Here is a 23,972-nt window from a genome sequence, read left to right on the forward strand (position 1 = left end):
CGTTATCGAGTACTTACTAGAAGAGGCGCATATGCATTCGGTGCGACCGCCGCAGATGGCGTTCGCAGCCGACACATGCAGACCAAGACAAAAAAAGAAGACGACAGTCCGGGGTGCTGGCAAAAAGACAGAGCAGCACGACAGCCGGCTCGCCGGGGGGTTGCGCTCGTCGGGCGAGTAGAGGTTACGTGCGGATGGACAGACAGAGCTTCGGCGGTAAACGCGAAGCCAAAATTCGGTTCCCGTCGTCTAGTCTACCCATCCGTCTAGTATCCAAAGTCTATACTCGCCTGAGGTCGCCTCTCCGTGGTAGGTAGCACCAAGCGGAGACGCGCAGTCTCCTTGCCGAAGTAGAGAATGGCGGGGTGGGGGCGGTCTTAGGGGGGGGGGGGGAGGCTTCCTTCAGCAGGGGACCATGGGGCCATGGAAATGGGGCCGTTCTCTCATGCTGCTTCGAGAAGGAATCGGCGTCTGACGGCCACTCCGCCGTAAAACGAAACGAAACGAGCATGAGGCCAGCAGGGGACGAGCCAACAACCTCGTGAAAATGTATGTTCATACGTACATGCGTAGTCTTAATCTGGACAAGAAGACCAGCCACCACAGAAGATCCTAATAAAGTGGAGCTGGCTGGTGCCGGTGTAGGCTGGATCTTTCTTTGATGGTAAGGATGGCTAGGCGCAGCAGGCAGGGGGGGGGGGGGGCAACTTTCTTCACGCACGTTGGCTCTCACGCAACTCTGCTGGAGGGACGCGGCCTGACTGCTTGGCTGCTGGCCGGCCCGTGCTGCGGGCGAGTTGAAAAAACAATCCGCCCAGCTTCCCGTCTTGAATCTTGACCTGACTCGGCTTGGTTCTGCTGCCCTTGAGAGCACGAAGCGGGACTTGCCCCTCAACTGTATCACCTGCCCTGCCCAGCCCTGGCCCTGCCTGCAGGCAAGGTTCCCTCCCGGGCTCGATGCTACGACATGTAACCAAACACGGGCAGCGTCCAAATAAAGAGGAGAGGCACCCACGGGTACCCATCTGTTTCTTCCCTTGGGGCGCCCTGGTAACTAACTAACACACGTTACTACGTAACTAACTTTAGTATGTATGGCGGCACCGATTGCATGGGCTAGGGGCCAGAGACCAGCACCACGACTTTGCAGTAAAAATTGCGCGTGCGGGGCAGGATCCTGATACGCTTTTACATAATTTCCGTATTCCATACTGTCTTGAGAGACGGGGTTCTGTTAGCGAACCTGGCCTCGGCTATGTCTTCCGTACCGTGTTGTCCGGGAGGATAAGCATCTAAAAAAGAGGCAGCTCCTGGTAGGTAACAACAACCCACAGGCGGCTTCATGCGAGGTCGTGTAGAGAGACCAAGACAAACAGACCCCGCGAGTGATGAGAGACGATGCGGCCTGACGTGACACAAACGGACGCCCCCCCAACCCCCGTAGGGGGGCACGATGACCCGCCGCTGCTGGTCAGTGTCTCGCTTGCGATGCAAGGCGAGGCGAGGCTGGGCTTGCTGCTATCATGGCATCTACCGAAGCAGCGCCGTGTACGCGTCACTTTTAGATGATCGGGCGTTGATGTGATGAGTACCGCGGTGGGATTGATTCCTTTCTGACAGTCGGTGAAGGGGTCCCACGTATATAACAACATGTTGCGGATTCTTATAGCACACTGCCAACAACAACAAGGGTGTAACAACCGACGACTGCGCCCCTCTCCGTCTTGCGATTTACGGACATGGGGACACACCGCCCATGACTTAGTAAAAGCGCCCATGCCACAACCCAACAAAATACAGTACTACAGTACGAGTACAGTACCTGTGGTGCTACTGCCAGCCGCACCATTATGGGCACACTTTTATCAGCTGTTCCTTCCACGCGCGCGCCCGCGCGGGGTCGTGGGCTTTATGCGCCCGGCCCAAACCCGGGAACCTCCGCCCGCGCGGGCTCCCGAAGCGGCCTCGATGTTTCGGTAACACACGTGTGGGCTCTCTGTATAGTCGTACGAAGTAGTCTTGATGTGCATATGTGTGTGTGTGTGTGTAGGTGTGTGTGGTGCTTACTTTATTACATGCTTACCACAACTCTGTTCTCCTACTACGGAGCCGTCGGGGGCGCAGGCGATATTCTGCTTGGGCTCTCTCAATGGCACCGTATTTCGTTCGTTCCCGCCAGGCCCATGGGGTTTCTTCCCCAGTCAATGACAGAAAGAGAGAAGAGAGGGGGGGGGGGGCAGGGACAGAGACAGACAGGAGAGACCGCGACGCAGTGCCAGCCATAAAGTGCAATGCCTTGCCCGACATGTTGGCAGAAGCTTTGAAAGCGTCGCAGGATCCAAGAAAAACAAACGTCAAAAAATCTTGGATCAATGCAGGGCCCCAAGGGCACAGCCAGCACTGCTACAACTAACCAACCTGCCAAGTACGCGCGTTCCAACTTACAGTAATAAGGAAGGTAGTTGGTTGGCTGTCCCCTCCACCAACCTCAACCCGCCGCCGCGCAGTGTGACGTTGGGGGGCTGCGCTATCAGCCCAGCTAGCCGATCCCTGCCCGCTCTCTCCTTCTCGCGGACTTGGCTTCTTCAAGGTTGATCTGCCGCGCCGTCGCCGTCGCCGCCCACCCACACCCACACAAACCCGCCGGTTCCCCGTGCCCACAGGGGACGAGAGGAAAGGAAAGGGGGAGGAGGGGATGTTTTCTTCGGCGAGTGGACGTGACGGGCCGTCTCCGAGCAGGAGCTCCTAGCGGGAGTGGCGCGGCGGGCCCCCTAGGTTCTTTTCTGGACAACGACAACCCTCCCTGGCTGATGACAGGCAAACCCAAGAGCGGCAAACACAAATCTGGGAATTCCCTAGGTAGCCCGGCATCCTGACCTGGAGTCCATCCATCTTCATTCTCCACTCACCCGAGGACGGACCGCCATAACGCCTTAAATGCCCCGGCCGCCTCCAGTCGCCCCTCCAGTCGCCCTCCCCCCCTCTTCCCGCTCCGGCGACACGCCGGGCGGACCCTCCGCACTGCAACCCCAACAGTTTTCTACGTATGTAACTACTCCACGAAGTAACTTACATGGCAGATCCGCTTCTCTCCACCCCCCATCGGCGAGAGGCGCAGGCCAAGGGTCCCAACTCTTTCCCCCGTTTGGTCGTCCCCGAGACTTTCTTTCGTTGCTGCGGTCAGCACAGAGAGAGCCAAAGCCGGCTGCTGAGGACCAGGGCAACAGTGGTACGAAGGAGCCGCGATAGAATCACCCAAGGAAACTTACCTAGGGACCAGGGGGCTCTAATACGTACGAAGTACTACTCCTAAATCTCACTCGCCAAAAGAAGGTCGATCCTCGTTCGCGGACGCCCTGTAATATTACGTAGGAGGCATGCAGGACTCCATCCAGGGCAGTGTTCGTAGCGTCCCAAAGCTACGAAGTACGAAGTAGGTTGCTGCAGCTTCCATGTAAACCACCACCACCACCCGCCAGCCCGGCAGGCACCACTCGCGATGCTCTCGTTGCCCTTGTCGGAGTGCTCATCCTGTCGGCATCCATTCCTTCATCCTTTCGCCAAATCGCGCCTTTTCCCCCATGTTTCACACCTCCCCCCGGGGAACCCCTAATACCAATCCCTGCCCTGCCAGCCACATCTCGGCTGTCGCGCCTCCTCGGTCGTCGCTGTCCACCTGCTGCTACTGCTGCTGCTGCTGCTGCTGTTGTTCATGCGCCGCAGGGACCCGGGGGGCTGTCAGGGTCCAACGTTCCCACGTAGGGCAACCGGTGCCGAAACGCGCTGCCCCCTCCCACCCCGTGGTGGCGTGCGCCGAACCGAGGACCACCCGCTTGCGCTTGACTGTTCGTCATCGGGCCGGGCGAGGCCTCATTTCTTGGTACAAAGTACGAGTGGCAGGCTGTCTTCGCGAGCGTATTCGGTTTTCCCTTACGTGGCTCGATGCTCTACCAGTGACAGGCAAAAGTCACAAGCCTCCCATCAGCCTTGCATGTATCAATACCGAGGCATGATTCTTGTGCCCAGGCTGTCTGGCATGTCCTGTCAATTTACTTTTCTTCAATGCTCGGCAAAGCCAAGCTGCCCCAATCAAACGTGTGCGCCGCTATTGGCTCGATGCTCGTAATGTCCGGTAGTGTCATGACTACGATTAAGCGTTGTCTTTCCTGTAATACGAAGGTTTGATGGATAAGGCACAATATTCTCCAGATGAATATGAGCGCACACTTTCAAGTCTGGGCCGCGCATGAAACCCTCAGAGTGCCGCCCACGGGTATCCTGCGCTCTAAGAAACGCCATCGCGTACACCAAAAAGTACAACGCCAAGTTGCTACAGCGTGCCAGCAAATTGCAACATACCGCTGGCAACGCATTTCAGCCGGCGAGGGTAGTCGTCTCTAGCCGGCCATGCATGACCTGTTAATCTCCTCCACTTACAAGGTACCCTCGTCCCTCATTGCTGGTGCTGTGACTTCGACGATACATCCACCGTCGTAACCACCATGATCTTGTCGCCGCTTGCCTTGCCAACGTCTTCGGCTCCGCCTGAGCCTGCTGAGCTTGATGGCTGTACTTCCTGGGTCGCATCCGGGCTCGGATCCTCGTTCGCGCTCACTGCGGTATGGTGTTGATGGTTTTGGTTGTGCCCCTGCAGCACCAGCTCGATCTGGCTCCCCTGGTCTGAAAGGGTCCTCTGTGTTTGAGCCCCCTCACTCGTTCCCGCGCCGTATTCTTGGTCCTCCAGCTTGTCCCACGTCGTGCCCATGACGGTCGTACCCACGGCGGACAGAGGGTGTTTGTAGCGTTTCTGCCTACCTGCACCGCTGATGGTTTCGCCATGGTACGATGGCGTCTTTGTAGTCTCCGTGTTTCCGAGTATGGTACGCACAATCGGCCAGCAGAGCGGCAGGTTGCCCACCAGCATGGCAACACCGACCTCTGCGACATACCAAAAGAGGAAGACGTACGAGTTGGGCGTGCTGAAGTTGTAATATCGGTTGAGGATCGCCGCAAGAATCTGTTCGACTTAGCTTCGGTTCTGGGGGTTGCATGCAGAAAACGACTCACGTTAAAGATGCCCAGTCCTAGAATACAGCAGAGAATAATTTTCCTTGACATTGTCAGCCTCTCATAGTCGCGTCTCCATTACGGCGCGATACTCACCTCTTGGTTGGAAGTCGCGTTTTGATTATAATAGGTATCGGGATGAACAAGAGCAAGAGGTCGGAGGAAATGTTGCATGCAGTCGCAAATATCATGTGGTGGTAGTAGGTCGCACATTGCACTGTTCGTGTTAGCCATCGCATCATCGACCAGCTGATGGCAGTCCATACTAATCCTAACGGGCACCGCCCAGTACTCGTAAGTCGGGCTGCACCAGTAAAAGACGAACATGAAGGTGACGACGAGGTACGTCAATGCGCAGTACACGGCGGCGACCTTGACCAGGAAATGCTGCTTGGTGAGAGTGTTTCGCCTGACACGGTAAGTTGAGCTGCAACGAAGCGGGATGCGGCGAGCCTACGTTAGACGGGCGTAGAGGATCAGGAGACACGCCTTGACGGTCCATGTGCCCGTCAAGGTAAAGATTTCGAGAACAAATGTCATGATGCTCCCGTACACGGCTCGCTCGACGCCCTCCGAGTCGAGCGCGGCAGCATCTTCAGGCGACATGTAATTGCTGCCATTCTTGGCCACTTCGTTGATGGAGACGACAACGCCGGTAAAGTTGACCTGGCGTCAGGTCAGCTCGGGAAAGCGAGCGGGCTCACGGTTCCCCTGGCGACATACAAGAGCAAAAACCATGAGATAGTCATCAATCATGAGGTTTCTCCATTTCCCCAGCTTGATTCGTCGTGAGAGCATGCGACAGATGACAACGACCACGCCGACAGTGTAGAGGATCCATGACTCAATCGCCAGCGAGGTTGTGAGCTCCATGGTGACGGTGAAGCGAGCAGATCATGGGTGGCCTGGCCACAATGGCGGAAAGACACGAGTTTTTCTTCTCCTATCGCCAGGCCGCGCGAGCGTTGGTCGTCCGCAGCCGTGACGGCCGTTGGTCTAGCTTGAGATGCACCGCAGCGCAGACGAGAAACAAACTTGGAAGTTGCAGGAGCTTAATAAGGACAGGTAAGAAACCAACAAAGTCGTAGGCGGATTCCTACCCTGGGTCGCCGAGGGTTCCATGGTGGCAGCTAGTTGCAATACTGTCTTTAAGGGGATCTGCCGTGGACTGAACGACTCGATCTTGGGGCGTGCCCCATGGCCGCCCGCCGCTCGACTTGCAGCTCCTGTCATTTGTCACAGACAGGCGGTGCAACCGCGTGTGAGCCGGCCAGCAAGGAGCGAGGGTCCGCTGGCCGGTATCCAGTACCTCGTACGAGGTACGCCGTCGCACAGTCGCGGGAGAGCTCGCCGCGCCGTGTTAGGCACTTGCTGAATGGCAAGACGGCGTCCCGACTACCAGGGAGCGAGAGCGGGTCGGCCATCCACGATCCGTCAAGGCTTAAATTATGCAGTCAGCCACTGTCAAAGTCGTTCCGAGGAAATCACTAATACAGATGTTACCGATGTGTACGAAGGGAAGAGAGATCACTGGGACATGCGTACCCGCCCATGCTCCGCCCGAGCCAAACCAAATGACGCTGGCGATGCAGTGCAATGATCCCCCCATCACGCGCAGGGCAGCCTGTCCATCTGCCGGCATGGTCCAGCCCCTGTTCCGCGGGCCGGGATCTGCGCGTTGAAGGCGCACTACTGCTAGGAAGGAAGCTTGGGAGCAGCCGTCTCCCGTCGAAATGGGGTCTAGCTGAAGGCTTGCCCGTCGCTCATCTCTGGGCCGACGTGGGGCTTCGTCGACAGGCGAACTCCGGTGCCGTCCAGGGAGACATCCAGGGTTCTTTTGGGCCGTGGAAATCGGCGTCGACGCTTGCGCGAAGGCGTCGTCTGCGCCGTCTTGTCGAGTGATCGATCCCCGCGATGTCCGTTGGCATACCTGTCTGTCTGGTCGACCGACCTACCGCCAGAGTCTGCACATCGGCCACCGCAGCCGCTCGCAACCAGGTAGGCGGGCGGAATGGCTCACTTGCGAGACATGCTGCAGACAAAGTGACGTCGGGCGCCGGCCAGTGGACACCCCTGCCAGGAGCCTGTGTCCGAAGTTGCCCAAGATGTGACGCTGATGGGCTGACCAGCAGCTGCGACACGCACACGCGGGCGCACAGGCCGTGCGTGCGTTTGTGGTCTGGCGGGTGGCTCTCGGCAACGCGCAGACCCATCGGTGGGCTCTCCGATCGGGTGGCTAGGGGATATGAGATCGTCAGCTCGGACGGCCCGCGGTCTCGACCTGGTAAACGTCACGGCCGGTGCTGTGCATTCTCGCATCGCAATCCAACATGTTCGGCTGGCGATGGGGAAAAGTACGAAGTACCTACGTAGGTACAAAGTACCTTGACCCTGGCCGAGCTGGCGGTTCCGTGTCAAACGACGGGAAGGAGCCAACACAGTGTTTGGGATCACAATCACGCTCAAAAGTCACACAGTACGGAACTGCGTCGCATCCGCTCGTTAACGTGTTCCTTCGAGACTCGCCCTTTCCTTCAAAGAAACTTGATTCTCTTCAAAAAGGTGTGTCTGCAGCCTCCCCACCTGTCCTCCTTTTTCTCGCACCGCCCGCGTCTAGCTGCTTTGCCTTTGAAGCGGCGTCTGGCCCAAGGGAGGGCTCGGGAGACGGTGCTAGGCGTGTGTAACATCGATCCTACTAGAGCTACAAAGTAGGAGACACAACCCAACAAAGATGCAGCAAAAACTCTTCACGGCGAGGACGGGACCCAACACGTGAATCGGCAATGTCGACCGGAGCATTTGGTGCCGAAATGAACCTACCTGCCTACCAAAAGCAGCCCGGGCGCCGCGCGAAACGCGTTACCAACTTCGGCCTCAAACACGCCTTATCAGGCGGGTGCAACCCGTCATCAAACGGCGACGCCCAGACACCGGCCCCCGTTAGACTACCGGGTCGAGGTTCCCGGTGCGGCCTTTGACAATGCCTTCGATGTCGGACGTGACCCAGCCGCCGTAAAAGTCGCCTGGCTGCGGCTCGACTCTTTCGCCGTCGACGAAGCAATCCCAGGGAGGGCCGGCGTAGAAAGACAGGTAGCCACGGATCGGCTCAAAGGCCGGCGTCGGGGCCTCGTACGACCATATCCTGTTCGTTACCGCCGTGCCGTCGCCGAGCTTGGCCTCGTAGTACGTCGCGGTGCCCTTCCACTCGCAGCCGGTCCTTCGCCCAGTCGGAGTCAGGGCAAGACTGACCGAGGCCCGCGGCAAATAATACGCTGTGCCCCTCCCATGATCCATCCATCATCAGCCGCTGCGACGACGACGACCGACGTCGGGGGGTCAGCGAAGGGAAACCCACTCGGCGGGTGGTGCGTCTCCAGCACCCAGTAAGCGTCTTGGGTCTGCGCAATCACGTCGCCTCGAAACGTGATGCGGATGTCGCGGGATATCTTTTGCAGGGCAGGTGGGCGGGGAAAGCTCTGCACGTCAAGCTTGAGTTTGGAGGCCATGATGTGCGCAGCATGCGCTTACTGCGTATTGACTTTCTGGTGTGTGTTCCAAAGGGGACCTGGGCGTGAGGTGGCATCAACGGCGGCAAATATAAAAAGCAAGCTTTCCTGTCACGGGTGACAGCCATGACGCTGACATTCCGGGCCTGGCATGCCTGGGTTCGACGCCACCACATCTCGTGCCGAGCCGCCTGTCGTCACGGTGGGGGTCTAATCGGGGGCGCCTCGCCTTGGTGCGCCTCGATGGGCTTCACGCGCGGACAGGCTGTGAAGCATGTTTCAACTCGACGTCCTGCCCATGCAGAGCTATCCGGTTGACAAAAGGCAAATAACGACGTCTGGCTCGCGGTGGAATTCAGGATGGCCGCGAAGACCAAAACGTATCGCGCCGACTGAGCTATATATTCTACCACCGGAACGCAAAATGATGTAAGGAAGGAACCCAAACAACTCAATATCTCAAATTCATAAATAGAGAGGCAATAAACAATCCGGTGAGTCCAAGTTGACAACCATGCGTATGACCGTCTCGTCGATGCTTGACTTACAACCGATAGCCGTAGGGTAGGTAGCTTACGAAAGTACTTAGCGCTTTTCGTGCATGCGGGCAATCATTTGTGGCGCTCGCATTGTGGCTAGTGCTTGTCCTCGTGGCGGTGCTCTCGCTGTTGCGTCACCGCGTGGCGCCCCGCACCCAGCGCTTGTCTCGCCTCACATGACGCCGCCCGCAGCGACAGCGAACGGCCTTGCCGACGGCTACCACACACCATCTGCGGCGTCGCCAAAACCTCGAAAACCTCATAGCCCGTCGCCGCCTAACCGTGCGTCCTATCTATCGATCCACACCTTCCATCAATCGATAAATCGCATCGCCGTCTTTGAAACCGCGCGCGCCCCCCCGGCAAGAGACAACAAAGCGAAGTGCCCCCCCCTTCTTCCGACCGCGCGTCATCCGCCACCCGTTCGTTGTCCGCCAGCGCCCGACGACGAACACACGAATAGGCCCGCCGCCAAAAAGACATCTTCTTTACGCACGCACACACGTACGCACCGAAGAGAACAACACACAGACACGCACGCACGCACAAACACCCGCCGCCCATCATGTCAAACCGCCAGCTCGCGCGCGACATGCAGGTCGAGTTCCAGGCGCGCTTCAACGCCAAGCAGGCGCGGCGCGAGGCGCAAAAGGCGGCCAAGCAGGACCCCGTCCTCAAGAAGCAGATCCAGGACCTGCTCAAGAAGGGCGAGACGGCAAAGGCCTACCAAAAGGCCAAGATGCTCCTCTCCAAGCAGGCCCTTGCCCAGCAGATGGACCAGATGGCCGACATGGCCGAGCTCTCGGCCGCCCAGATCCAGGCCAACAACGCCATGAACCGCATGACGCACATGATGGCCCAGTCGTCGCGCACCATGAACGTCGCCCAGAAGAATACCAACCCGGAAAAGGTGCGTTGCGCACTCCCCCCTTCCCTATTGCCCACTTCTTCTTTTTCGCTCTCACAGCTTCCGCCGTATGCTGACTCGCCATCTTTCGTTCGTCCCTCCTCTTTAGACCCTCGTCACCCTCGAGCAGTTCAAGCAGCAAAACGAAGAATACGCCATGTCCAACGGCATCTACCAGGACGCCATCACCCAGTCCACCTCGGTCCAGGTCGGCGAGGACGCCGTCCACGAGCTGCTCGGCAAGCTGGCCGACGACGCCGGCGTCGAGCTCAGCATGGAGCTCAACAAGGCCACCCCCGCCGCCGCTGAACCCCAGACCGCGAACGCTGAGCCCACAGCCGAGGAGGAGGATAAGCTGCAGCAGCGGCTGCGTGCGCTGCGTGCGTAGTAGGAGAGTTGCGGAGGGGGGGCTCGCACCGACCAACGCGGAGGTCGGGGGGAAGGTTCATAGGGGGAGGATGAGGAGGATGGAGAGAGAGAGAGGGGTAGGTATGGGACAGACGCATGCATGACATGATGGAACGCACGCTTGGGTCATGGTTGGCGCTTGGCGAAAGGTTTGTGTTTTCAACATTTTTATTGTTAGGATTGCCACATCACGATAAGAATTTTCTAGACGTGTGCCTCATTCATTACTCCGTACAGGATAAAACGGTCGTCGAGGCGCAAAGAGCCGTGCGCCACGCCATGTTCTAGATACTCTACATCCGCCGCAATCGCCCATCCATCGCTGAGTTTCCCCCGCCCACTACATGTAAAGGCTCGCCACGGCGGTAATGTCCCGCTTAATCATCTCCTGCGCCTGCTGCATCTTCTGGTACAGCTCCGGGTCGCCGACGATGCGCGCCGCGTTCTTGACCTCGCGACACGTCTCGTCGAGGCGCGTAATGGTACGCACAATGGTGCCCTCGAGCACGTCGGTCAGCCCCGTGATGTTCTTGAAGCTCATGCCGCGCGCCCACTCGTACACCACCTCCATGAGCCCGAAGCGCGGCCGCGACGTGAAGTCGTTGGAGTCCTCCGACGACTGTATCACCTGCAGACGCGTCTGCACGTCGTTGACCTTTTCCGAGATGGCCACGATGGTGTCGCGCCCGCGCGTGAGGTTGCCCGTCAGCGTGGGCTCCACGAACGTCTTCTCCTGGAACACAAACGCCGACAGCAGCGCCGCGATCTCGGCCGGCTCAAAGTCGGCGAGCACGTTGTCGAGGATCAGCTCCGTCAGCACGAGCTCGTCGCCCGAGTGCACCTCGCACGCAACCTTGCCCTTGAGCTGGATGCGCGTCGCGTCGTCGATAAAGTCGAGCTCCTTGAGCACCTGCACGCGCTGCTCGTAGTCGGGCAGAAGCTGGAGATTTTGATCGGACAGGGATTGCTTGAGCTGCTGGATGTGCTCCTTGATGAGCCACTCGTCGTGACACATGGCAAACTGTGTCTGGTCAGCAATTCCTCTCGCAGCGGGAGCTGTGGGTGAGCCAGATTTCATTCACTTACGTGCTTCAGAAACGCCGGGCATTTCGTCGCCGGCGAGCTGTGAATCGTCTTGACGAGCTGCGTGCGCTTCTCGACAATCTCCTGTAGCTGAAGGCTCTTGATTTTGCTCATGTCGGCCTCATCCCACCGGTCGTCCCAGGAGGAGCAAATCTCCTGGAGTCGCTCCATCGCCTGCATGCCGGCCGCGCCGTGCTTAAGGATCTCGGGGATTGTGCCTTTGAGGATCCATCGCGTCACGCACTCGACGTCGCTGAGCGGCACGTGTAGAGTCTTGACCTGTGTGCGACGCCGTCCCTGCGGCAGCTTGGGCATATACTTGCGGAAGCCGGGAATAAACGGCAGTTGGTCGGTCGCGTCTCGCCGATCGCGCATCGGCTTGAGGGCGCAGACTTGTAGGATGGGCTCGTCCAGAGAGCCGCGCGGACTGGGGCCTTCGGTGGCTAGGATGCCCACGGTACGGATGCCGTCCCAATTGAAGACGATGAGCCTCTGTGAGGTGAACATGCGGCGGCCGATAGTGATCCTCAGCAGACCCTTGTACAGCTCCAAGGTGAGCTGCTTGTAGTCTTGCGCTGCCTGGTGGCACTCGTCCATGGAGACGTCGCAGATCTTGCACGACTCACGCTTGACCTTGGCTAAGTCTGCCTGCGCTAGCTTAACGTCCTTTTCGTGCTCCGGGAGAAGCTGCTGCGTGGCATGTTCGGAGAAGCTCCTCTTAATCATCTCCTCAATCTTGAGCGCCTCCACCCGCAGCAAGTTGAGAATCATGTTGTACGTGAGGCGGAACTGTGACCGCAACTTGGACGGCTCGCCCTGGATCATGTTGCGAAGCTCCGCGACAGGGGGAACATCGTCTGAACCACCGGGTGGTACGATGATGACCGAGCCTACGGTATCCAGGCCACGACGACCCGCTCGACCAGCCATCTGCGTGTACTCGCCCGGGAGCAGATTGCGAAATGAGTGTCCGTCGTGCTTCCTGTAACCCGAGAACACGACCGTTCGCGTCGGCAGATTGAGACCCATAGCAAACGTCTCCGTCGCGAACAGCACCTTGACAAGCGTTTGGGCGAACAGTATCTCCACGAGCTCCTTGACGATGGGTAATAAGCCGCCGTGGTGCACGGCGATGCCGCGACCGAGGAGCTCCCTGAGCCGAATGATCTGCGGCAGTACGCGGTCCTCGGGCTTGAGCCGCGCAATGGACTTTTCGATGATCATGTGGATGTGGCTCTTCTCCGATGCCGTGCAAAAGTCTTGGTTGCTCAGCGCGTCTGCGTTTTCCTCGCAACGCTTCTTGGAGAAGACGAAGATGCAGGCGGGCAGTAGGGTATTCTTGCGCAGGAATTGGACAAGATGAACCCAGAGATTCTTGTCCTGAGCAGCCGACGACATTCCGCCGGGTCGCCCGCCGCGGCCCATGTGTCCGGGGGCGTGGCTTGCACGAGGAGGGCCTCCACGGCCTCGCTGCTGGCCGCCCCTCTGCGGTCCGCCGCCGCGTCCACCGCCGCGCTGCTGCTGCTGGCCGCCGCGCTGGGGTCCGCCTCGCTGGCCGCCGCGGGGGTTTCCGCCTCGAGTCGCAATGGTGTTGCCAGCCGGTTGCGCCTTGTCCTTCCCCTGACCCGCAGCGTGCGCATCTTTCCAACCCTTTTCTATGAATTTCTTGTCAGAGTCGACAATCTTGTGCATCTCCTTGCCAGCCCAGAGATAGTGCTCCAGAGGGACCGGACGTTTGGATGTTGAGATGACGTAGATGTCTTTTTGCTTGGTCCTACCAACCCATGACGCGAATTCGTAGGTGTTGGGAACGGTGGCTGACAGCAGAATGAGAGAGACGTGCTCGGGTAGCATGATGATGACCTCTTCCCAGACGACGCCGCGCTCGAAGTCGTTGACGTAATGGACCTCGTCGAAAATGACGAACTCGACGTCTCGGATTAGGTCCGCGCCACGGTACAGCATGCTGCGCAGGATTTCGGTTGTCATGATGAGACAGCTAGCCTCGGGGTTGATTTGCACGTCGCCCGTCAGGATGCCAACCTCGTCAAAGTCCTGGCGGAAATCACGAAACTTTTGGTTGCTGAGGGCTTTAATGGGCGACGTGTAGATGGCCTTGGTCATGTGCTTGGCTGCCAACGCAATGGCATACTCGGCCACGACAGTCTTGCCGGCGGAGGTGTGCGCCGCAACGAAGACGGAGTCGCCGTTCTCGAGATGGTAGACAGCCTCTTTCTGGAATGTATCGAGTTCAAACGGCCATTCCCTTGCCATGTCGGGCACAAGCTCTCGGAAATTGGGCATGCCGTGCCTGATGTCGACCATGTGCGCCCACTCGCGACCGGCTTTCCTAGCGCTGGATGCCGCGAGCACGCCATGGGGCTCAAGAGAGGGGAACTCGACGGGCAGGATGTCATCAATATCATCACCGTCCTCGTCGCCATCGACATCATCCTCTGCGGTTGGCGGGGGGCCTTCTTGGTCTTGCTCCGCGGTACCTGCGTCCTCAGGCTCCTCCTCCAGCATGTGCTGGACGGCGGCGGCATCCTCGTTGGCGGATTCCTTTTTACTGAAATTGATGCCTCGCTCGAAGCCCGGAGCAACCTGCAGCAAGCCGCCCTCGCCCAGCTGGATGACTCTGTCGAGCTTGTTGGCCCGTGGTCGGTCCTCGGCCACCCCGCCACTGTGCATTTGGTCTTCCAGCGCAGCCGTGGCCTCGATGCCCTCCAAGCCGCCCGGCGCGAACGGAAAGAAACCCGCTGCGCCCCTCACAAAGTCGGCCCTGTTAGCAGGCTTCCGGAGCAGGCTGGTCGAGTTCTTGGCCGTGGCACTGTTCATGGGGACGGTGACGTTTTTGTAGCCCGTCACACGGCCCTCGAGACCATGGCGCAGGAAGCGCGTCACGGTGCGCGTCTGCGGCGGCGCAATCTTGAAGAGGGATGAGTAGTCGGCCTCAAAGTCCCATCGCTGCTGCAGGCGGTTGAGCCACTCTGTCGAGAACTCGGCGGAAGGCGAGAGGAAGAGGTCCTCGAGGCGGCGCTTGAGATGCTCAGGGTCCTGCGGCGGCTGCCGCTGGGGTGCGGGCACGGCATTGTCGGCCTCGCGCTGGTCCTGCGAGAGCAGGAGCGCGTCTATGCCGGACATGGCGGCCGTGTTGATGCCGAAGGGACTGTGGAGTGGTGTGAATGAGTGCGACTGTGGGCGACAGGTGAGGTTGCGAAGTGATGAGGATAAGGTCCAAGCTAAGGTAGTGGGAGCTTGCCCCACCGACGCTGAAGCGGCGCGTGGAGTGACGGTGACGCACACCAACTGGAAGGTGAGCGGGCAAAAATATTCCTGCCTTATTACAGCTCAATGCTTGGTACAGAACGATTGGCGTCGCGAAAACCATTCACTCAACATCATAGCAGGTGCAGTTGGCAGCACAAGGCAATGCGTCAATCATGGCCCGTTCCGGCGAATCCATGACTTGAGCCCGCATCGCGGGGATCTTGCTGACCTGCATTGGGTTCACAGTAGAGTTCGCGCATCGACAAGACGCTACTTTGCGACTGACAGTTCACAAGCGCCAGGGAATAGCGGCCAAGAAGAGGGTGTATACACGAACAACGCAAATACAAGTACAGGTGCCCACTCCTCGCCGTCTATGAATACGGATAAAAAAAAGGGTTTACGTATCCCTCATGCTTCGTCGGGCGGTCGGGGCTCATCCGTGCCGCGACCCAACGCTTTGCCGTCATTATGTTTTGTTCCTGCTCCCTCTCATCCAATCGCCGTGGCTCAGACACGCAGCATCTTGGCGGCGTAGTCCTCGATGAGCTGCTCGGTCGGGAAGCTCATCTCCTCGAGCTTCTGGGCATAGGGTGTAGGCACCTCGGCACCAGTGACGCGCTGGGCCGGAGCATCGAGGTAGTCAAAGGCATACTCCATGGTCAGGGCGAGGATCTCGGAGCCGACGCCAAACGCCGGGTAGCCGGACTCGACCGAGAGCAGGTGGCCCGTCTTCTTGACCGAGTTGACAATGGACTCGACGTCGAGGGGCTTGACGGACCGCAGGTTGATGACCTCAGCCTCGACGCCATACTTCTTCTTGAGGTTCTCGGCAGCGATGAGCGACTGGCCGACGCAGCGGGACAGCGACACAATGGTCAGGTCCTTGCCGGCGCGCTCAACCTTGGCCTTGCCAAAGGGCAGTACGAAGTCGCTCTTTTGGGCGGCCTCGGACATGGGGAAGGACTGGCCGTACATGAGCTCGTTCTCGAGGACGACGACGGGGTTGGGGTCGCGGATGGCGGCCTTGAGCAGGCCCTTGGCGTCCTCGGCGCTCCAGGGGGAGACGACCTTGAGACCGGGCACGCTGCCGTACCAGGCCGAGTAGTCCTGCGAATGCTGGGCGGCCACACCAGCGGCGAAGCCGTTGGGGCCGCGGAAGGTGATGTTGCAGGGCTGGATGCCACCCGACATGTAGAGCGTCTTGCCGGCCGAGTTGACGATTTGGTCGATGGCCTGCATGGCGAAGTTGAAGGTCATGAACTCGCACTGGGGACATAAGAGGGAGAAAAACGTTAGCTTATGCATAAACTCTTGGCGACAAAGCAACGGAAAGGCGGCACACGTACCACAGGGTGCAGGCCGCTGAGGGCGGCGCCGATGGCCAGGCCGCAGAAGCCGCTCTCGGTGATGGGGGTGTCGATGACGCGCTTGTCGCCGAACCGGTCCAGCAGGCCCTTGGTGACCTTGTAGGCGCCGTTGTACTGGGCAACCTCCTCGCCGAGGATGAAGACCTTGGGGTTGGACTCGAGCTCCTCGGCGAGAGCCTCGTTGAGGGCCTCACGGACCGTGTACTCCTTGACGCCGTTGCCCTCGGCGTACCTCCGGGTCTGCTGGGCGCCGAAGAAAACGGGAGTCGTGGCGCGCGGGAGGACGAGGGAGGAGGTGCTGGCGGCGGGAGCCTTGATACCGGCGGCGGCGCGCGTCGAGGCGGCGGCCAGACGGACCGCAGGTCGCAGGAGGCGGGACATGATGGGAGGGCGTTGAGCTTAGTCAATTGCGCGAGGCGATAGAGGCGGAGGGAGAGACGGCGAAAGCTCTTGGGCCCGGCAGGAAAGAGTCTCGGGACGTCGTCACGGTCCGGCGGGGGAAGGCGGGGGGCGGAGGTAGAGGGAGGGAGGTGAGGCGGTTTTGAGCGTCGTCGTCGTCGAGCTCGATGGAGAGGGAATTTCCGGAGAACGGCGAAAGCAGCTCGCTGGGCGTTTTGCAGCGGTGCGAAGTCGCTGGCCAGCCCGGCATCCCAAGCTTTTTTTTTCCATTGGGGGCGCTGGCCAACCAGCGAGCTCCCCTGACGGGGCCCCACCGCGCCGAAAAAGGCCGTCCGTCCCGTTGAATTGCGGCGTCTGGTGGTCGGCGACGGGCGGCGCACTCCACTGGCATTGACTGACTGACTGGGCCAGCCGCCCTGTGGTGTGCTGTGGCTCCAGTGCTGGACTGGGCTGGGCTGATCCTGCCACAGATCTGTTGGGGCGCCAGCAATCAGCGGGCAGCATCCAATGAAGTGGCATTGGGCCTGGAAAGAGAGACAAAAGGCAGGCCCCGCCCGATGACTAAGGCCCCACGTACCGTGCCGTACCTACCTTACCTGGCAGGGGTCCACGGGTGGTGCCCTGGTGGCGGGATGGGACTTTCACTTCCCTTACCCTTCCAGCCGCTTGCTGGTGCAATCTTGATGTGCTGCCGGCGTTTATTCCCGAATGCGACAGCACAAGCCCACGCGGCCCCTCGCATGCTTGCTGTCCGCAACGTGCCCTCGCCAACACCGCGCAACAACACACGGTTCGATGGACTTTTCGATGGACTTTCAGAAGAACCCTTGAATTGACACTCAACGCTTCGGCTTCCGCTCCTCCGCTATTAACTACATGCTACTGCTGCTGCTGCTGCTGCTGCTGCCACGCTTTCACGACGAACACCAACATGGCCTTGGTACCTCAAGCAGGCTGCAGACTGACACCAGCGGCAGGTGAATACTCAGGATGACTGCCAGCCCAACGCGTCTGGCATCTCTGGCACAAACGATCGCTTTCGCAAAGTATCCTCCCTCAGCATTACGACCTGCGCCGAGGGGAATTTGGTGGTCGGTTAAGCGCGGGAATCCTGGTCGCCTGTTCGCTGCGAAGAGTAGCTATCAAGTCGCCCATACGTCGCAACAGGTCAAGGTGCTCCTCTACTTCTTCCGCCGTCTGAAGTCGTCGGGTACTCGCCGTGCGTCTGCCAATCGTGGTGATCAAGACCTCATCCAACCGCGTCGCCTCAGCACGTTCTCCTGGGGGAGTGGTCGCCATGTCCGTGTCCTCACGTGGAAGGGTACTGAATCGCAAGTGTGGCCGTCTAACAACGGCGCTGTCCATCCGGCCTTCTGTCCTAACTTCTGGGAAAAAGATATCGTCGAGTTGATTGCTCCGCTGCTGCCCCAGGCCCAGCCACGCTGGGTCCGGGCCGAGCGTGTCGTCCATGTTGTCTCCGCCGTGGGCGGTGGTGCGATCGCTTGGCTCGCCAATGTCCTAGTCTTCGACGTAGCGCACACGAACTTCGAAGCCAACCTCAAAAGTCTCGAGGTAGTCGTGAATCTGGTCCGTCACATCGATCCACGCCGTCTCGGATAGCTCTTGCGTGATGTAAATGCAGACGTCACGCTTCGAGCGCCGGTGGCGGTGGTCTGCACCCCGAGCGTCGAGTATCAGGTGTGACCAGTTGTTCCGGATGTCGGCCGTCTCGTTGAGTATGTCCTTGATGCCGGGTTTGGCGATGCGCCACGCGTCGCGCACCTCTTCTGGGACCGTGCTGGTGAACCGCGCCACTGCGCGGCGCGGCGGCACGTGCGATATGAAGGCCATGTCTCCAGGCGCCGTGCTGAAGCCGGCGGGCGTGTCTCGACCTGTTTTTGTTTTTCTCGACTGTAAGTGATATTCCGTGTTGCCTCGACACGCGAGACTCAAAAATTTTGCGTGGTGAATAGAATATTCCGGGCTCGTTGCTTCAGCATGCTGATATTTGTACACCAAGCCGGGCCAGGTACTGAATATTGACTTGCCTCCTCGACCAAACTCAAAAGAACGCGTAGCGGCGTTCTTGGCACTCTAGAGGCAAGTGGTTGCTCCTGCTAATAGTCGACCGGGAAACACAGACAACCGCAAGGGCCGTCTCCTGCCAGTCTTGACATCAACGGCGGTCACATACGGCGACACGGCGCGCATCGCCCCAACTCTATCTTCTCACATGGTCCATGTATCCACGACTTCGTTTGTATGCTCAAAAATGTCCACGGGCGTTAGATTACTCCACTTGTCGGGTCGCTGCTTGGCCTCGAGGAAGTGTTTCATGGCCAGGACGCACTGGTGCGCCCACCGCTCTTCGCTCACTCTCCCGATGCCCGTCGCGAGCGGCGTCATCAACATGCTCTTGATCTTGACGTCGAGATTGCCGCCCGTGCCATCAGCTCGGATGGCCTCATTATGCCGGTCCACGGCGACGAGCAGGCTCCACACGCTCTCGTAGACGACCTCGCGGTCCCACGTCACCTCCTGCGGCGTGCGCATCGTCGGGCACAGCGCGACGTACCGCGCACCCCAGACGTTGCGCGACCGCGGCGGGCCGAATTCGTCTGGTATGCGCACGAGAGTACATGTTCCTGGGGGTGCGAACCCGCGCCACGCATCGTAGAGGGTGTGTTGGGCGACGCGCGTGAGCGCTAGATAGTCGTCGCGCGGAGAGAAGGCGCGCGAGATGGCGTCGTCGAAGCCGCCGTCGAGACGCCCGTATGAGTTGGCGGGCGAGACGACGAGGTCGAAGTGCGTCGACTCGGGGACGAACTGCAATGCGGCGTTGTGGACGTCAAAGGTGAGGGCGGTGGAGGACGCGAGGCCGTGGTGCGCAATCGCCGACGTGAAGGCACTGATGAAGCGCTTCTCCATGCAGAGGAGGTGGATATGCGGTATCAGCCGGGATGCTGTCGTGTCGGCCATGATGAACAGCGCTCAGTGGATCGATAAATGGCCACCAGTTTGCGCAGCGCCCAAAACGTCGATCGAGTCAGGAAGCCTGTGAGGATGACGACGATGTGTTGCGGGGCAATGCCGCGAGGCCCGTATAAGTCGCGTGGTCAGCCAGCACCCTGTGGCCCCCCGGCGTCATGACCACCAAGTACGGCTGATGCCCCCCCCGAAAAAAAGGACCACACAGTCCAAAGTGAGCGCCGCTGCCGGGTCACTTCAAGCTCACTACTGCGGCACAGCTGAATTTGTCGCTGTGGTAGCTACATGTCTCGTATAACTGACCATGCGGCACCAAGAAACCGGTAGCGTAGTATGAGAACATCTAAGTGGTATATACAACAAATGTTTCTTCCGACTATCCAAGTAGATTTCTAAACGATGGTTCTTGACCAATGGTTCCTGACCGATAGTTCTTGACCGATGATGATTTTAGACTGAATTGGTCTCGACAGGCCATTTCTTGATCGACTGTTCCCGACAGACCGTCCTCCACCTACACTTGCGCTGCCAACCTTCTCTTCCCCAGCCATCGTCGCCGACCAGGTGGACCAACGCCAGGGACGCTGCCAAGCCCATCTCGTGCTGCATCGACTGACTTTGGCGGGTTCGAGGACGGCAGTTCAGGCTGTTCGCGCTGATCAGGCGCAGGCTCTTGAGATTCCTGGACACCTTCGTGTGGGACATCCTCCGAAGAGAACTGTCCCGGTGGAAGTTTCCACCCCGAGGGGAGCGGGCCATGAGATGGCGCCGGCATCCCGTTCCCGGGCCTGGGTCGCTGGGCTGGCCGAGACGAGTTCGCATCCTCCGGAACAGGAATCGGATTTGGCTGACTAGGATCCGGAGTTTGCGGCTCTGGAGTAGAACCTTGGGAATCAGGAACTGACTCAAGAATCGAACCTTGCGGATCGGGAATTGGTTGAAGAACCGGATCTGATGGGCCAGGCTTCGACTCAGGAACAGATCCTTGGGTATCAGGAATCGACTCACGGACCGTACCTTGTTGATCGGGAATTGGAAGAAGAATAGGACCTGATGGATCAGGATACTGCTCAGGACGCGGACCTTGTCTCTGTGGTAGCCCCGGTTCCTGCGGCATACCAGGTCCTTGCGGCATCTCAGGTCCCTGCGGCATCTCAGGTCCCTGAGGCGTCCCTGGTCCCTGCGGTCCCTGTGGTCCCCGCGGGCCAGATGGCCCAGGCGACCTCGGCCTTTTAGGGCCCTCTGGTCCCCACGAGGGCTTGGGACAATCCCGGGGCACAGTAAAGTCGTTGACAAACTGCCCTCGCCGTGCCCCTGCGCCAAACCCCCGTTTTGCCCAGGCAGTCCAGGCAGCACAGGATATATTCTTGCCACCCATAGATTCCAACGAGTCCATGATTGCGTTTCGGGCCTCATAGAACCCGGGGTTGCAAGGCTGCTTCTTCATGCCGTTCATGACGGCCTGCACGGCAAAGTACCTCCCATCTGTCGCAATTTTATTCGAACCCAACCGTGGAACCGTGCTGTTTTCAACAGGCTTATGTTCAACAACCTTCCACATGAGCTCAAAGAGCATGGTGGCCCACACTTCACCCATGTCGTGCGGTTCCTGCCGAGCCGCCACGTCCTCAAGCGTTAATGGGTTGGTTTCGAAGTCGGTCGAGTATGGGTGCGAGCGCAGTCCCCTCGGGTTGCGAGTGAGCCAGGGTGAGAGGGGAATCGGAGTCTTGGCCGTGTCTGTGGGCTTGAGCAGCATCGCCAGGGCGATAAAGTCCGACCAGCCCTCTCCCATGCCCGCACCTTCACCTCCCTGAAGGCAGCCTGCGTTGTCACGACTGCCCGTCAGACGAATCGACACTGCATGCTGGGTCAGTCCATGTAGACATGCTTCGAGCTTACATGTAGAGGCTTGGGGTCCATCCTCAACGGCCCACGGTGGTACTTGAGCAGCGATCACTTACCGCCGTGTACAAATTCGTGGATGATAACAGCGTTGTCCATGCAGGGAAGGCGAGCCTTTTCGTTCCCGAGCAGAGAAAGAGTCATGCGTGGACTTTGGCCGTCTGGGTATGCCATAAAGTTGGGGCCTGTGCCCTGGCTGCTGGTATACACCACGTTGATGTCGACCGGATCGCCCCCGCCACCTCGGACCTTGTCATTGGAAGCCTGGAAGTTCCCTGCCTCTTCGGTGAAGCCCAGCTTGGCCGACGTGTCGTGCATGTCGTTGACGACGTAGAAGGCGTTCGTGGCGCAGGCCTGGACTGATTCCGGAGAAGTTGCATTTCGCTCATTGTAGCGGAAGTTGAAGGTCTCACCGTCCTTGCCCCGAGCTCTGATGGGGTAGCGTACGCCCTCGATCAACATGCGCGCGTTGTTGCCTCCCAAGACCAACTTGCGACCCTTCATGTTTGTTTCAGTACTCCAGTCGCGTGCCTGTGCAATGGGTTCTTTGGCAACGCGAGGTGGGGCCTCGGAAGGGTCCTTTGCTGGGCGTTTAATAACCTTGTACTTTGCGTCATCCGCGGGCTCGGCGTGCGGGTTCGGGTTCACGATGGAGATTATCTCTTGCGGATCGTTGGCGTCGACGCAAGTCTCCAGCCACCCACCCTCGGAGACGGCCTCTATGCACCAGGCGAGCTTCGGAGTGCCATCGACCGGGACATATCGCAAGCTTGCCTTCAAATGGCCGGTGTTGTCCGTCGCTTTCACGCGATAAGTCTCGGGGCCATCAAGGCGCTCAACGGCAGCGCCAGAAACCCGAATCGGGAGTTGCAGCCTTTTCGTGACATGGTGTGCGGCTTCAATACCATCGGTGAATTCACGCTTCACGAGCGGATTGCGCTGCGGTGCTAGGTTTCGAACGAAGCTATCGCCGTATGAGATGATGGAGCCGTCGCGTCGCATCTGTGAGCAGAGATTTCCCTGTCAGTACACGTACCCTGCTAATAAGATAATGCAACGGTGCCAAACGTACATTGACATTGATGTGGGCCGTGTTAATGGGCATACCGTGCAGCGTTTGCGCCGCGTAAACGTACGCATGCCCCAGCTCGTCTACGTAGGAGCAATCCTTGATGCGGAACTCAGCTCCAGGCGCGACTTTTTTGACAAGAGCGGCAGCGATGTCATTGTAGAAGTCAATTCCATGGCTTTCGGGGTTGAGACCATCCCTGGCCTTCAATCTATGTAGTTCGTTGTCGGGTCGGTGGTAAAAGGAATTTTCCTTGACACGATACTTTGCGAAATCGATACCGTGCGACGGTTGGTGTTGTTGGGGAGGTCTGGCGATGGCCTCGCTGCCCGTGACGATGCAGAGAAGAACAAAGGAAAATCGCTCATAAAGCATTGTAGCAGTCAGAATATTTGCATGGAATTAATGAGTGAATACGAAAGTAAGCCGATGTTCGCGTAGGATCGCGGAGTTGATGCGGTTGAGGGGAACAACCCGGGGCTTAAGAAAGCCAGCCCTTTTGCCACATCGCATACGCATTGCGACCGCATGTGCACAATGAGATCACATTAATAGTTTCGTATTTATTCCAAAACATGAAGTAGACGAATCCAAACAAGCAAGAAAAGTAGCCACCCAAGGTCGTACAGCACCCACTTCGTAATCTTGGTACGTGGCTCGATCGTGACGCAGGATTTAGATGAGTACAAGTACCCTGGAAAGCTCGAGACTATAAGCTGGCCTATCTACAAGCTGTATGAATTTACACGTGATGCGTGCCGTGGGCATGTACACTTCCCCGAGCCTTTGAAAAGCCGATGGAGCTTGTCGCGCGTACATTTGAGATATGTTTCATCCTGGATCAATTGGAAACGCTGTTCAGCTGCACGGCGCGAGGGGCTCGCGGAGGCATAAATTATATGCTTACTGAAACAATCCAGGGCCAAAGTGCGTCGAAATTTGGCCTCAGTGTTCTGTTTATTCGATACCGTCTAATACGGGCTCGCATAACATAGGACTCCAAGCCTGGTTAGTGCGGCGTGATTCCAAGTACGCACTCTTGTTGTGTCCTGCGTGCGCTCAATCACGCACACCACTCATCTTGATGACGACACGGAAGTTTCTTGAACTTTGGGCTTTCGGAATACGGCTTGGACGGATCCGAAGTGCAGTAGTTCGGGCATTTTCTGTCCCCGCAAAAGTCTTGTATCCGTGAATGTAGCGACACGGCAGACGACATAGACCTGTGCTGCCCACGGAAAATGCATGCGATTTGCTCGCCCATGAAAATGGATCCTGTAGTCCCGAAATGTCAATGTGCTTGCTTTGCAGCGCGGAAGGCTCTTTCACTGGAACTTCGACAGCATTACGTGGACAGAGTTGATTCCTTTGTGGCGCAGCGAACCTAAGAAACATTCACGTTGCTTATTAACCTACAACGACCGGAGTTCGGTTACGATCTGGGCGCTTTATGCGATCCGATAT

General features: G+C 58.6%; 8 protein-coding genes across 8 annotated transcripts; 1 reads left to right on the forward strand and 7 right to left on the reverse strand.

Annotated features, from left to right (window-relative positions):
* Window positions 1-4,029: 4,029 nt before the first annotated feature.
* JDV02_008245 (uncharacterized protein) lies at window positions 4,030-7,188 on the reverse strand. Its single transcript, XM_047989825.1, has 7 exons — window positions 6,613-7,188; window positions 5,791-6,554; window positions 5,525-5,733; window positions 5,334-5,476; window positions 5,164-5,284; window positions 5,068-5,110; window positions 4,030-5,017 (listed from the first exon to the last, which is right to left on the reverse strand). The coding sequence occupies exons 2-7, from the start codon at window positions 5,938-5,940 to the stop codon at window positions 4,454-4,456; spliced, it is 1,230 nt and encodes a 409-aa protein (XP_047845830.1). The 5' UTR covers window positions 5,941-6,554; window positions 6,613-7,188; the 3' UTR covers window positions 4,030-4,453.
* Window positions 7,189-8,007: 819 nt separating this feature from the next.
* JDV02_008246 (uncharacterized protein) lies at window positions 8,008-8,573 on the reverse strand (the record flags this gene model as incomplete). The annotated part of the gene is made up of 2 exons (XM_047989826.1): window positions 8,008-8,339; window positions 8,423-8,573. 2 exons carry the CDS (start codon window positions 8,571-8,573, stop codon window positions 8,008-8,010), a joined length of 483 nt encoding a protein of 160 aa, XP_047845831.1.
* A 1,104-nt stretch (window positions 8,574-9,677) lies between these two features.
* Window positions 9,678-10,407, forward strand: DID2 (Vacuolar-sorting protein SNF7; the record flags this gene model as incomplete). Its single annotated transcript, XM_047989827.1, has 2 exons — window positions 9,678-10,022; window positions 10,129-10,407. 2 exons carry the CDS (start codon window positions 9,678-9,680, stop codon window positions 10,405-10,407), a joined length of 624 nt encoding a protein of 207 aa, XP_047845832.1.
* A 201-nt stretch (window positions 10,408-10,608) lies between these two features.
* On the reverse strand, window positions 10,609-14,713 carry SKI2 (Antiviral helicase ski2). Its single transcript, XM_047989828.1, has 2 exons — window positions 11,514-14,713; window positions 10,609-11,448 (listed from the first exon to the last, which is right to left on the reverse strand). The coding sequence occupies exons 1-2, from the start codon at window positions 14,652-14,654 to the stop codon at window positions 10,768-10,770; spliced, it is 3,822 nt and encodes a 1,273-aa protein (XP_047845833.1). The 5' UTR covers window positions 14,655-14,713; the 3' UTR covers window positions 10,609-10,767.
* Window positions 14,714-14,884: 171 nt separating this feature from the next.
* On the reverse strand, window positions 14,885-16,859 carry PDB1 (Pyruvate dehydrogenase (acetyl-transferring)). Its single transcript, XM_047989829.1, has 2 exons — window positions 16,130-16,859; window positions 14,885-16,049 (listed from the first exon to the last, which is right to left on the reverse strand). Exons 1-2 carry the CDS (start codon window positions 16,529-16,531, stop codon window positions 15,291-15,293), a joined length of 1,161 nt encoding a protein of 386 aa, XP_047845834.1. The 5' UTR covers window positions 16,532-16,859; the 3' UTR covers window positions 14,885-15,290.
* A 1,208-nt stretch (window positions 16,860-18,067) lies between these two features.
* JDV02_008250 (uncharacterized protein) lies at window positions 18,068-18,400 on the reverse strand (the record flags this gene model as incomplete). The annotated part of the gene is made up of 1 exon (XM_047989830.1): window positions 18,068-18,400. The coding sequence occupies one exon, from the start codon at window positions 18,398-18,400 to the stop codon at window positions 18,068-18,070; it is 333 nt and encodes a 110-aa protein (XP_047845835.1).
* A 378-nt stretch (window positions 18,401-18,778) lies between these two features.
* JDV02_008251 (uncharacterized protein) lies at window positions 18,779-19,528 on the reverse strand (the record flags this gene model as incomplete). The annotated part of the gene is made up of 1 exon (XM_047989831.1): window positions 18,779-19,528. The coding sequence occupies one exon, from the start codon at window positions 19,526-19,528 to the stop codon at window positions 18,779-18,781; it is 750 nt and encodes a 249-aa protein (XP_047845836.1).
* A 459-nt stretch (window positions 19,529-19,987) lies between these two features.
* Window positions 19,988-22,883, reverse strand: JDV02_008252 (uncharacterized protein; the record flags this gene model as incomplete). The annotated part of the gene is made up of 4 exons (XM_047989832.1): window positions 19,988-20,726; window positions 20,836-21,394; window positions 21,499-22,441; window positions 22,512-22,883. 4 exons carry the CDS (start codon window positions 22,881-22,883, stop codon window positions 19,988-19,990), a joined length of 2,613 nt encoding a protein of 870 aa, XP_047845837.1.
* Between the last annotated feature and the right edge of the window lie 1,089 nt (window positions 22,884-23,972).

This window comes from Purpureocillium takamizusanense, chromosome 8 (genome assembly GCF_022605165.1).
Source record: "Purpureocillium takamizusanense chromosome 8, complete sequence".
NCBI lineage: Eukaryota > Fungi > Ascomycota > Sordariomycetes > Hypocreales > Ophiocordycipitaceae > Purpureocillium > Purpureocillium takamizusanense.

Bases quoted from the DNA above. Each gene is read 5' to 3' on its own strand.
- JDV02_008245 (XM_047989825.1), bottom strand. From the start codon at position 5,940: ATGGAGCTCACAACCTCGCTGGCGATTGAGTCATGGATCCTCTACACT. The intron at 5,734-5,790 runs GTATGTCGCCAG...ACCTGACGCCAG, and splicing joins ATCTCATGGTTTTTGCTCTT to GTCAACTTTACCGGCGTTGT. The intron at 5,285-5,333 runs GTATGGACTGCC...TAACACGAACAG, and splicing joins GGCGGTGCCCGTTAGGATTA to TGCAATGTGCGACCTACTAC.
- SKI2 (XM_047989828.1), bottom strand. From the start codon at position 14,654: ATGTCCGGCATAGACGCGCTCCTGCTCTCGCAGGACCAGCGCGAGGCC. The intron at 11,449-11,513 runs GTAAGTGAATGA...GACCAGACACAG, and splicing joins GCCCGGCGTTTCTGAAGCAC to TTTGCCATGTGTCACGACGA.
- PDB1 (XM_047989829.1), bottom strand. From the start codon at position 16,531: ATGTCCCGCCTCCTGCGACCTGCGGTCCGTCTGGCCGCCGCCTCGACG. The intron at 16,050-16,129 runs GTACGTGTGCCG...TTATGTCCCCAG, and splicing joins TCAGCGGCCTGCACCCTGTG to TGCGAGTTCATGACCTTCAA.